This window comes from Tursiops truncatus, chromosome 11 (genome assembly GCF_011762595.2).
Source record: "Tursiops truncatus isolate mTurTru1 chromosome 11, mTurTru1.mat.Y, whole genome shotgun sequence".
NCBI lineage: Eukaryota > Metazoa > Chordata > Mammalia > Artiodactyla > Delphinidae > Tursiops > Tursiops truncatus.
The window spans coordinates 13,887,092-13,899,723 of NC_047044.1; the positions used below are offsets into that span (position 1 = coordinate 13,887,092).

At 49.1% G+C, this 12,632-nt stretch overlaps 1 protein-coding gene across 1 annotated transcript in view; it reads left to right on the forward strand.

Annotated features, from left to right (window-relative positions):
• Positions 1-12,632, forward strand: part of LARGE1 (LARGE xylosyl- and glucuronyltransferase 1) — a 588,787-nt gene that overhangs the window by 537,530 nt on the left and 38,625 nt on the right. The window contains 1 exon segment of the mRNA XM_033866163.2: positions 4,233-4,396. Coding sequence (XP_033722054.2) covers positions 4,233-4,396 — 164 coding nt within the window.

The following is a 12,632-nucleotide window of genomic DNA, read 5'->3' on the forward strand; positions in this document are numbered from 1 at the left end:
TTCCCTTTCTTAACATGCTGTGGCTCTGAATGTATCCAACAGAGTCTTGCTGGGCACTCAAGATGCACTAGGTGTTCTGGGTTCAGGGGATTCAGAGATGGATGGGATACAGTTCCTGCCTTTAGGAGCCCACGCTATGGGCGCTTTCCAGAAAATGGCTCTTGGAGCTATTTACCTTGGAATGTCATTTTCCCCAACTCAAGGGTACTGCCAGTGTAAGGCTAAGGGGGAAGAGAGAACCCCGTAACACATGCATTTCTCATGTTTTGGTCACTAATTTCCTTCCTCATGTGATGAGGATAAACTTTTTCGAAACCTCATCAAAGAAAGACCCTTTGCTCCACACGCAAAGGGTGTCTGGCCGTGCTCACACACAGACATGCATACACATCCTCACAGGCTTCCTCTCTCTCTTCACTGGACTGGAAGCCATGCACTCTTATCAGCATATTAAAAATACAACACAAAACAAATACCCACCAAACAGCCCTGCTTTTGCAAAGAACTTGACAGACATTTATTCTCTAAGGGGCAGTAATTACTTGTTTTCTTCAGCAGGGTGGGTGAGAAAGGGAAGGTGGGTGTCGGTTGGTTCCGTTTCCTCCTGGCAGACAACACTGCAACTTCCAGGCATATTTGAGTTCAAGGAGAAAGACATTGGGACTCTCTCGGACACTCATGAAACAGAAGGCGACCCAGCCTTATCCAGCCCCTCTTCCCCTGCCCTCCAGACCCTTGCCATGCCATCTCCTTCAGGTGACGTTTCAGCACACGTCCACCTAGGTGTCTCCGGGAGCCCAGGAATCTCCCTTTCCTAATTGTGATCACAACCACGATAATAGATGACGTTGTTGAGTCACTCCAAACACTGTGCTCTTCATATGCAGCATCTCCTGGAATCCTCCTGCCATCCCCTGAGGTAGCTACTGTTATTATCTCCATTTTACAGGTGAGGAAATTGAGGCTCAGAAGGGTTAAATGATTCACCCACTCTCCCCAGATTTCATGGACAGGATTGGGATCGAAGCAGTAACCTCAGCCCCTGTCCTGTGTCTGTTTCTTGACCTGAGGCTAAACAAGCATCTTTTCTGGAGAGGCAGCTTGGTGGTCCAGGGACAGAGACCCAAGTTCGACCTCCCTGGGTGATCTCAAGATCTCCAAACAGTTTCCTCCACTGTCAAGTGAGGGTTTGACACATGCCTTACTGGATGGCTCTAAGGACAAGAAGTCAAGCACACCTAGCACCTTGCACGGAGCCCAACACATGCTTGTTTGCTGGACACAACCTTTTCAGCTGTCACAGACCCTCAAACTGCAAATATAGGAGCCAATGATGGGCATAAGAATGACAAGCTTCTATGCATAACGTTAGAGAATACAAAAGGGAAATGACACGGACAGACCTTAACTTCAGTGACCGCAGCCTTCTTGTGTGCGGCAGGTATTTCTCATGCACACAGCACACGCGTATTGAGCACCTGTTCTGCGGTGGGCACGGTGCTGGGGGCAATGGTGAAGTGTCACAGTCTCGCCAGGGAAGTTGCTCTTAAACAATTTCAGTTCAAACTAGCAAGTGCTTTGGTGGAATTACGGGTTCAGTGCTCTTAGATCACAGAGAAGAAATGGAGTAGCCCTACCTGGCAGGGCCCATAAAGGTTTCACAGAGAAGGTACCATTTAAGCTGAATCTTGAAGGTCAATAGAAAGTCCGCAGGTGGGGAAGAGTGGGTGAGGTGAGGGAGGGTGTGGCAGAGAGGGAAGATGGGCCAAGTCACGGAGGCGTGGGAGGGAATGCAGGTTTGGGGAGCAGAGGGAAGACCGTTGGTGTAAGGCAGAGTACGTGGGGATTGATGGGTCAGAGGGAGAGTATACGATTGTCAGTGAGGATCTGGGTTTAGTCCTGCAGGCCAGAAGGCGTCACCTGGCTCCTAGGATCTTAGGTGGAATGAGAGTTCCAGCTCCTAGCCTTATAGCAAGTAGCTACCCTGCTGCCATAGAGGGAATCTTCAAATAGGCAAGGACATCGAACTGGACTTGAAAAGCTGAAGAGTATCCGTGATCGCATCCTTCTTAAAGGTTAAAAATGTCAAAGATAGCTGAAAACGTCTCATAGATCACTTGGATCACAACCAGTTCCCCGAGTGGCCTTTGGGAACATATGGGTGCATCTGGAGTTGTACGCAGCCGTCTGGAGAATCCTGCGAACATTTATTGGGCTGGGGCCCTGGAAACCAACCGCCCTGTGGGACAGACTCACCCAGTGAAAAGGTACCCCACACAAAATGCCAGTGACACTGCCTGTTATCTAGTGGTCCAAACCCATAAAACCTCAGTGGTGTGCCGTGAGAAGTGTTTATGGATGCAGCTCTACTGACCTCGGCCAGGCTTGCTCACGTGATAGGCAGCTGGGGAGACTCCACTCTGCTCCAGCTGTCTCTCTTCCCCCAGCAGGCTAGCCAGGCATTTTCCCAAGAAGCATGCACTTCCTCTCGAGCCCTAGCCTCAGGATTGGGGCTTTCCCCTCCATTCTGTCTGCCAAAGCAAGTCACAGGTCTGGCCCAGATTCAAGGATTAGAGACATCGGCTTTGCCTCTGTAGTGGGCAGCACCAAAGGTCACATGACAAAGGGGAAGGATATGGGGGAGGGGGCAGTGAAGAAACTGGAGCATTTAATGCAGTCAGCTGTCAGCACACATCTTGAGAAATAATATCAGAGCTTAACCTGTCAAGGCAGTGGTCTTTTTTTTTTAATAAATTTATTAAAAAAAACAAAATATTAAACAAAAAAGAAAAAAGTCTTTTTTCAGAAATACAGACAGAAAAATTACAAGATCAGCATGGTCTTAATATAAAGCAAACTAAAATTTACCATGATTTTGAACTACTGGTAGAGAATAAAGAAGGAAAATCCATTTGACCTTAACAGTAAAATCATTGGAACTGGAGACAAAAGAATAATCAGAGCACATCACCTAGTTCAAAGCAGTGGTCTTAACTGATAGGTCGTAAAGGAGTGAGTGAATATATTTTCTTGTTGGTTTAGAGATTTTATATATCTTCTTTTTGGAAAAATGTTCTGTTGCATTCAGCTCTTAATAACTCTAGCCATGTAAAGTTTAATCTATATTCAACTATATGTCATCATGGGACGGACAAGGTTCATGTAACAGAAGAAATATTGGAAGCAACCATGTAACCTTTGGCAAATTATTATTTTCTTTAAATACGTTTTATTGAAATACAATTTGCCTATGATAAATCCACCCGTTCTGAGTGTACATGTATTTTCACAAATGTGTACACCCAGATAACCATCACTCTGAGCATGACGTAAGACATTCCCATCACCCGAAAAAGTCCTCTCCTGCCTGTTCCTAGCCCATTCATTCTGCTACCGCACGTCCACGGATCGAATTTCTGTAACTGTCGAAGTTCTTTTACTTGTTCGTTGCAATTTTTCACCTATAAGGCAAGCACAGTCAGTCCCACCTGCCTGGGAGGGATATTGTATATCGGCAGATCTGGAAACCTGTATATCTGCACCTGCTTATGTGAAGTGCTAAGTTCCCAGTTCCCTGTTAGCAGGACAGCTCACTCTTTCGCTAGTTGGGTAGGAAGGAGAGTAGGAGAGGTAAGTAAAGAACTCCTACAAGCAGATTAATAAAGTAAAAGATGTCAGAGCCTTAGAAGAGAGGGAGAAGAAGAGTGGGTACTGAGACTGATTGAACTTGGATGAAATGAAAAGAAAAGATGTTTTGTTTCGTTTATGGGTTTGCGTTTTCTTTCCAATACCTGGTACAGAGGTTGAAATCTGTAGCTCTGGAGAGAGAAAAGCGCCAGGTCACACACAGGTACTGCTCCATTTGGTTCCCGTTACTCTGTTCATAGACGACAGTTCCCCCGTTATTTGCAATTGTTGTGCTGGGTCATGAAGGAAAACGTTTTTGTTTTGTATAAGGACTTCGTGGTTGCTTATGCATTTGTCAGTGCCGCCACCATCACTGTTGGCTCAGAGCGTCTCATTCCTCAGAGGGTGAGGCAGCTGCCCTTTATCATCACCTCTTTGAAATCAGATTAAATTGCAGAGGAAAATGAAAACAGGATCCTGTCCTTCTCTGATTGGCCCATCAGTAAGGTCCAATGGGTAACAAACTCAGGGGAGGACAGGGCACAACAGACAGGCCCCCTCGGGGATTTTCTTCTCGTTTCCAAGCCCTCTTGCCTACCTTTCAGCTCCAGAAGCAGCTCTCTGAGCTGGATGAGGACGACTTGTGTTATGAGTTCCGGCGAGAGCGTTTCACCGTCCACCGAACCCACCTGTACTTCTTGCATTACGAGTATGAGCCCACTTCAGACAACACGGACGTCACCCTGGTTGCTCAGCTCTCCATGGACAGGTAAGCAGACGGGCCCTCACCCTCCACACAGTCCCCTTGCCGCTGCCCTTCACCCAGTCGAATGGAGAAGGGAGAGGTGGCCTCACAGGCTTAGAACATCGAAGCCTGATAAGATAGGGCTTCTGTCTCATCCCCTCTCCAGCACTGAGAACCAAGGGCTCCTGTCTCCTGATGGTGCTGGTTGTTTGTGAGGGTGAAGAATTGATTCTAAAAAAATAGAGCTCTACTCACCTTACCTCAAGGAAAGGGGGAGTGTATTATAGGGAAACACATGGACTGGACCCACAGTTGCTGCTGGAAAGCAATTCTGTTTGTTTTCCTTATATACGTGTTGATGCAAGCATCACTCCTGGAGCCTTTATCAGGAAGTACTGATGTGATCCCTGCCCTCATGTGGCATATGGTCTGTTGCACTGATCCTCAACCTTGACTGGGGACAAATCGAATCACCTGAGGAACTTTTAAAACAAATTCATGGTCAGGTTCCATTGCAAACCAGTTAAGTAAGAATCTTTGTGGGGTGGAGACCTTGAATTGTTTTGAGTTTGCCATGTGCAGCCAGCATTGAGAAAATGGGACTAGCGGTATAAAAACAGTCAATAATTAAGTCGAATGATTATAATTGTGGTGAGTGCTTTGAAGGATGAAACACATATTATCAGTGTCAAGGGAGAGACCTTCTTTCGGTGGCATGGTCAGGAGAGGTCTTTCTAAGGAGAGGACATTTCTGTAGAGACTTGAGGAGGAGAAAAGGAGTTAGGTAGGTGAGTTGCTGAGAAAAGTTTTCCAGGCAGACAAAAGAGCAAGTGCAAAGGCCCTGCAGTAGGAAGGGCCTCGTGTATTCAGACACCTGATAGAAGACCAGTGTGACTGAAGCATCACTTGAGAGGGGGCTTGAGGGGAAAGTTGCATGAGGTTAAGTTTATAAACATTAGAAACGCATGAAATATTTGGATTTTACTCTAAACGTGGTTGAGAACCTATTGTAGAAATTTCACAGAGTTTTATGCTGTAATTTATATTTTTGAAAACATCTCTCTGGCTGCCAGGAGGCGAATGGATTCAAAGCCTTTCAGGGCTCTGCAGTTTTTCTGTACCTGGCCGTCCTATGTGCCTTGTGCGCACCTCGGCTAACCAGCTTCCTCTTTGATTTACTGATGTCCACAGTGGCTGCCCTTGCCCTAGTTTCCTTCATGTCATTCCCCCTCGACTCCCACAATTAGGAAGGGAGTTTGATGGTCTCATTCTGTCTTTGAGCCACTTTGGAGATGCCTGTCCAGCCTGTGGATGAGATTCCATGGGGTCGTGTTAGGATTAAATGAGTTAACGCCTGTAAAGTGCTGAGGACAGGACGTGGCACTTAGTAAGTGTTCAATAAATGTCACTTGTGATTAGTCATGAGTGATTGAAGAATGAGTGAACAAACAAAGGAACAGCACTGGGACACGAAAAGGCTCACGGACAGGAAGCAGTCTGGGAGTTCGGGAGAGTGAGGGCGACCTTGCCTCCGGAGGCAGCCGGGAATGATGCGTGCTGAGAGTGGCTGTGGAAGCAGGTTCCTTTTTGCTCTGTGAGTCCCTCTGCTTATTAGCAAATGACGGCTCACAGAATTAAATGGCTTCATGGCTAGTGGTTTCCTGGAGATGCACAGCCTCCGGGACACCTGTACAGAAACTCAGAGAATTTGCTGACCGTAACAGGTAACAAAGACCAAACGGGGTAAGGAGGACAAGCACAGAGCTTCTGGCTCCAGCTGGGTCCTTGCCCTGCTGTGTCATCTCAGGAGAGGTCTTTCCTTCCCGTGGCCTCACTTTTCTCAAGATACTATGTAAGCATCTATTAGAATCACGTGCCAGCCTCTTGTGGGGCTGGGGCTACGTAACCCTGTTTCTGCCTTCAAGGAATATGTAGTGTATTCAGAGTTCAGACCATGTATTCGTTTTCTATTGTGCAGTAAATCACCACGGACTTGGCAGCTTTAGAAACACATTTTTTTTTTTTTTTACTTTGACAGTGTCTGGGTCAGGAGTCTGGATGTGTTAGCAGGTTCTCTGCTTGCGGTCCGAGGCCTGAAATCCAGGTGTTGGCTGGGCTGCAGTCTCGTCTCGGAGTCAGAGTGCACTTCTAAGCTCATTCAGGCTTTGGCAGGATTCAGCTCCAGGACCGAGGTCCCCGTTTCCTTGCTGGCTGTTAGGTGGGGTCCTTCTGAGCTCCTGGGGGCCACCCTCAGGTCTTAGCCGTGTGGCCCTCTGAGCATAGCAGCTTACTTCTTCAAAGCCAGCAGGAGAATCTCTCCAGTCTGTTAGTCACAGGAGTAATATCCCATCGTATTACCAGGTTCCGCTCGCACTCAAGGGAGGGGTGCTACAGGGTGATACACCAGGGCAGGGGCAGGAGTCTTGGGGCCAGCTTAGAAGTCTGGCGGGCACAGGCAGGGAACAGGTTCTGACCACAGAGGGATGCTCCAGGAGGAGCCCGCCTCCTGGCTGGGGCAGAGAAAGGAAGAGAGCGCATGTCCCCGAGGGAGGCTGAGTGGACTGACAGTAGAAGGCTCGTAGGGAGAGGAGCCCCCTGCCAGCCCCCAGCTAGAGCGTGCAGCATATCCACAGGATGGAGAGGATGCCAGGCCCTCTGGGGCACACACGGTTAGAGCTTAGGTGCCTGTGCTCAGGGTGAGGGTGAGGAGAGCAAAAGATCTCGGCCAAGTAGGCAGGGCTTGGGGAAACCGGGAGAGGTGGGCGGCCCTTCCAGCTCAAACCTGCCAGGCTCCCAGTGAGGCTCCATGAGGGACTGGCCTAGACCAGTGTCCCAAGTCACCCCTCCCCTTCCTTATCAGCCTGGGCGTACACACCCTTCCCCGCCAAGCACAACAGCAAGTCACCCGCCATAACTGTCGCTCTTCACGTTTATTTTTCCTTCTCCTCTGTGCCATTTAAAATGAAAACAAAACCTAATCCTTAATATTCGTGCTGCATGATGGTCTAGATGGGTCTTCTGTTCTCCAGGCGGCATAAATGTATCTCAGTCGCCTCAGACGAGGCACCTGAAGTCCAGATACTATGATCTGGCCAGGTGAGTGAGTTCCAGGTGATCCCAGGTTCCCATCAGAGCATCCTGGTTTTCCTTGGTCACGTTCATGACTGCTATTCGTACATTCAGCTTGTCACCAAGATATTCTTCATCAAGATCAGTAGCCAGTGGTCACCTGCAAACTCAGGTGAAGATGTGAGAATCTCTGGGAAAGCCCTGGGACATATTTACATTCAGTCAGTACTTGCTAGGTCTGTGTTCTCTGACCACAGCATCTGCACATGGTAGGTATTTAGGAGAGAGAACGTGATGTAGGGGGGAAAAAAAGAGAGGAAGACTTGGGTTCGAAGTCGAGTTGCACCACTTCCTAACCGTGTGAATTTGGGCAAGTTATTCAGGCTGTTTGAGCCTCACTCTACTTACCTGTGAAGTGGCAGTAATATCGTCAGGTTCACAGATTGCTGTCTGCGTTTTATAAAGTGAGACGCTGCAAAGTGCCCAGTGATTAGCACGTGGGCCACGAATGTTAGCACACGTTCCTTAATGTTTTTCACCTTTATGCTGGCTATGACATTTGCTACCCGGAATTTACAAACAATTAGAAGACAAACATTTTTAATTTATTAACAACTCAAATCCATCCTTACGTATACGCTTGTTATTAACAAAAGAATACAGACAGGACAGAGCCCCTCTTTCTGTGACCAGCCCGAAGCATCCAGCCTGGGCTGCAGGAAACCCGGCAGGACCTCCCCTCCCAGCCGGCTTAAAAGAAAGCCCCGGCACCTCTCACATCTGCTGCAAACACTAACCTCAGACGCCTTCCCTTCAGAGCACACACATCCCCCAGCATGGCAGGCGTGCGATCCCCTGACACGCTGTGACAAGTAGTGCCATCCAGACAATACCTCAGAGAACCCAAGGAATTCCACACCCTAGCAAGAGACACTTAGCGGGACATAATCAAAAATTCTAAAGCAGCCGCACAGGTGGATGAAGGCGGCAGAAATTCCTCCTTCCACGCCGCCATCCCACATATCCAATTATGATGCTGCAGGCTGACTGGTGCCTGCTGGATTGATTTTTAATTGAAGAAACATTTCGGGTGTGTTTGTAAACCTTTGAGTCAGAAGTAGGCCCTACGTGAGTGCCACAACGAATTAGGGGAGGCAGCGTGCAGGCTCCCGTGCCCAGCTCCCTGTAGAATTCCGTTCAGAAAGAATGAACGTTGCCTGCTGCAGCTGTGGAGCTGGGAGGGCTGCTCTTCACACAGGCGCTCGCTCAGGAAGCTTCCCTCCCATCCCAGCAGCGGACGAGAATGGTTGAAAGGACAAAGCGGGCTGGCTAGGAGACATCCTGATCGCAGCATCCCGGCCACCTGGCCGGGAGACGCTTGCTCGGTTTCCTGCTCCTTGGATGAAGTCCTTGAAGTACCAGCTACAGTTCCAGGGAATCGTGTGGCTGACGGGCCTTCTCTCTGTTTTCTGCAAGCAGGGGAAAGGGAACGTGAGCTGGGGTCCCATCCTGTAGGTCCCATCCCTCCGCCGGCAGCACAGCATCTTCTGGGAGTTTGTTAGAACACAGATGCACGGACCCCATCCCAGGCCTGCCGAACAGGAATCTCTACAGTGGGTCCCAGGGATCTGGGTTGTAATAAGCCTCCCAGGTGATCCTGAGCCAGCTGAAGCTGGGAAAGCATCGTTCTAGAGAGTGCAAGTTACTCCTTTCCCCATGCAACAGCCAGGGCGCTCTTAATCTGGTCACATCATGCTTTCTCAGTGCCTTGAGAACAGTATTAGAGCTGTCCACCGTGACCTTGAAGGCCCCGTATGACCCGGCACCTGCCCAGCCCCCAAAGCCTCTCCTTCTGCCCCGCACTTGCCTGTGTGCCATCCACACTGGTCCTGTTTCTTCTTTCTTGAGCGTGCTAAGCTCTGTATCCCAAGGGCTCTTCCCTCTTCGTGGAAAGCTTTCCACCCAGGCTTTCTCAAGGCCAGTCCTTCTCATTATCCGGGGCTCACACTGACCTCTCCTGCAGGCCTGCCCTCACCGTCCCTCTTTATCCTGTTTCCTGTTCTGCTGCCCCTCTGACACTCAGTTCACTCTGAACTTCCCTTGGTTTGTTTATTTCTTCTCTCGAGAAGTGCAGGAACCTTGTCTTTCTCGTTCATTCTGGGGACAATGCCTGCACGTTGCACATACTCACAGGATATTTGCTGGAGGACCACGTGTTCCAAAGGGAGGAGCTGAACGTGAGGAGGAAATCACAGCTGTCATGTACGAGTGCTGCTGCACATCCAGCCCTGTGACAGACACTTGAGAGTCATGAGTAAGCAGGCTGTTCACACAGCGGCGCTCGCAAGGTTCCGAGAGCAGCTCCGGGCAAGCCCCACCACACAAGCCCTTTTCAGCGCCCCTGCCTGTGTCATGTTGCCAATGCCCCATGGCCCAAAGCATGTCCCATGGCCAGCCCAGAATCAGTGTGGCAGAGGGTATTACCAAAAGGTGTAGATGGATAGCGGGAGAGGAATTTGTAGCCATTCTGTCGTCGACAAAGGTATTATTATCCCCTCTATGCATATGTGGAAGTGGAAGCTCAAAGAACTATCGTCACTTGCCCAGAGATACTGACACAGGTCAGAGTTCAAACCCAGTTCTGCCTGAGCCCAGAACCCACAGTTGCCCTCTGTACCCTGCAGCCTGCCTTGCCCTGTGTACCAGATTGGAGTTGTCTGCCTTGTAGGGAGTGGGTTCCCCATTCCAGCAGAGACTGAGTGGCCACCTGCCCGGGCTGCTTGGCCAACTGACATTCTAGAATTCCTTCCAACCCCAGTCTTTTAGGTTTCGAATCAGCCATCTCCCTGCCTGCTCCCTTTCACCTACACAGACTGTCTGGGGCTTCCTGTCTCAGTAGGACTCCCTGGGGGAAGCCCTGCTTCTTTCTAGGTCTTGCAGACAATATCTCTGGCCGTTCCTGAGCCTTTGCCATCCTCCTCCCGGCATGAAGCGATGGCGGGCTCTGTGGGGGAGGGGAGAGAGCACGGGACAGGGGGTCCTCGCGTCAGCCCTTCCTCTCGTACACGGTGTCCTCTTCAGCAGGTCGTGCTCCTCTCTGAGGCTGAGGCCTTTCATCATAACAATGTTATAGTCAGACTAAAAATCTCAAAGATTCTTTCCAAACGGGTAGGAATTACCCATTTTTTGAATTAATCTTTGTCTCTTGAAACACTCTCCGTGGGCCCAGGTCCTTGCTGTGCCAGAGGCTTTGTCTTCCTACGTTAAGACACCAAAGAAAGACTCGGCACAGAACTCAACAGGAACTGCACAGGGACAGACCTTAGGGAATAGGTGTGGAGAGAAACAACCAGGAGAAGGATGGAGAGACTGGGGGATCATGGACTCCAAGAGAGACCAAGGAGAAGGAGGAAGGACTAGAGGGAAGCTGACACCAAGGTCGGAACACATTCCTGTTTGGGGAAACAGGGGATGAGAAGATATCTGGGGACATCTTTCTCAGCCAAAAGCCAGTTCGTGTTGAGCAGTGGTCTGGATCCCTGGCACTGGGGTCAGACCTGGGTGCGAATCCAGCCCCTCCTCTTTGTAGCTGTGTGACTTGAAAGAAGTCATTTCACCTCCTGGAGCTTCCTCACCTGTAAAACAGTGATTGAGAATCTCCACTATGTTTATAGCATTACTGTAAACGTTACAAACTGACATTGACATTTTGGACAACAGCCAAAATGTGTTGGCACGCTGTGAGCAACAGATACATGGTAGAGACTTATTGTATCGTGATCGCACTTGATGTATCATCATCATTACGATGAACCTCGCTCAGTTTGTCTGTTTGACTGTTGTTCGGGTCCTGGCAGAGAGCTTGGTTTTAAGGGAAAAGAGAGACTGGAGCTAGTGGCAGAGAGACAGAAGCGATGGCGCCATGATGTGTTTCCACTCAGTGAGTTTCTTTGGAACATCTGGCACCATTTCCTGTAGAGTCTGCATGGATATGATGTTTGTCACATCGGCAGCCCCCTTCTCCTGAGAACCCTAAGTATTTTGTGTCTCTGTTTTCACTCTAAACTTGTCAGAGGTGGGAAGATGAGGCTGGACCAGGCAGGGCTTGCTCCCTGCTCGGAAAACTCGGACACAGAGTCCAAAACCAGGTCAGGGGGAGAATCCACAGCAGAAGCTGGTCTCTCTTCACACTCGGTCAGACGTGCCTCCCGCATCCACTCCCTTTAACGCTGACGTCCACATAGTAGAAATTATCCTTGCCCTGTACTCCCCAAATCTTAAAGGATTGGTACAACATCGCTCCCATCCAAGTGCAGAGTCCTCCCATTTTGCAGACAATGCAACTGAGGTGCAGGTGGGATAATTCAAACTCCCAGATTCTCAAGAGCCCAGCAGAAACCAGGGCCCTTGTAGCAGAGGCCGAACACAAATTTCAGTGAAATCAAGCATTGTGGAGAATGCAGTGCCTCTTTCAAAACTGGCTGGGGTCAGTTTGATTAACAAAGTGCTATAAAGTATGAGAAATGGGGGGCATTGTACCCTGATGAATATCTTAATCCTCCTTAGTGAAAGAGGAAGCAGATCCAGGAAATACCAATTCACAGAATTAACTGAGAGGAAACTGAAAGTCCATCAGGAAAGCCATTGACACAAGATAGGTGTGCCCATTTTCTTTTGTTTAGAAGCATGGAAATGCATGGAATCTATTTCCTGGTAATTGTCCGAATAAAGTGGCCATTCTGACCAGGAGCCTACTTGATTATGTACCTCTTGCTGGGTAGGGAAAATTGAAATAGGCTTTTGCTGTTTCTTAACCATAGATTTTATGTACCAGGCACTTCTAATGCTTCTGGGTGGTGGGGGGAGGGGACATTTTTATAGATTTCTCCTCAGACATTTTTGCAGAACCCTCTTGGTTGGGAGCATCTTTCGTTTTTTTCTCTGGGCTCTGTTCCCACCCCACCACCCTCACTCTCTCTGGCTCAGCGCCTCTCGGGTAGCCTTGCAAAATTGCCTGGTGCCCTGGAGCAATAAGCGCTCTGAAAAATGAAGACGGGTCACCCCAGGCTCCCTTTTGTCCCCAACATTCATATGTTTTTTTTTCCTTGCCTTTGCCAGACACCCAAGAGTATTATCTTCTCACTGTCTTCAAAGTCCTATCCAGAAACCTAGCCACACACATTTGGTGCAA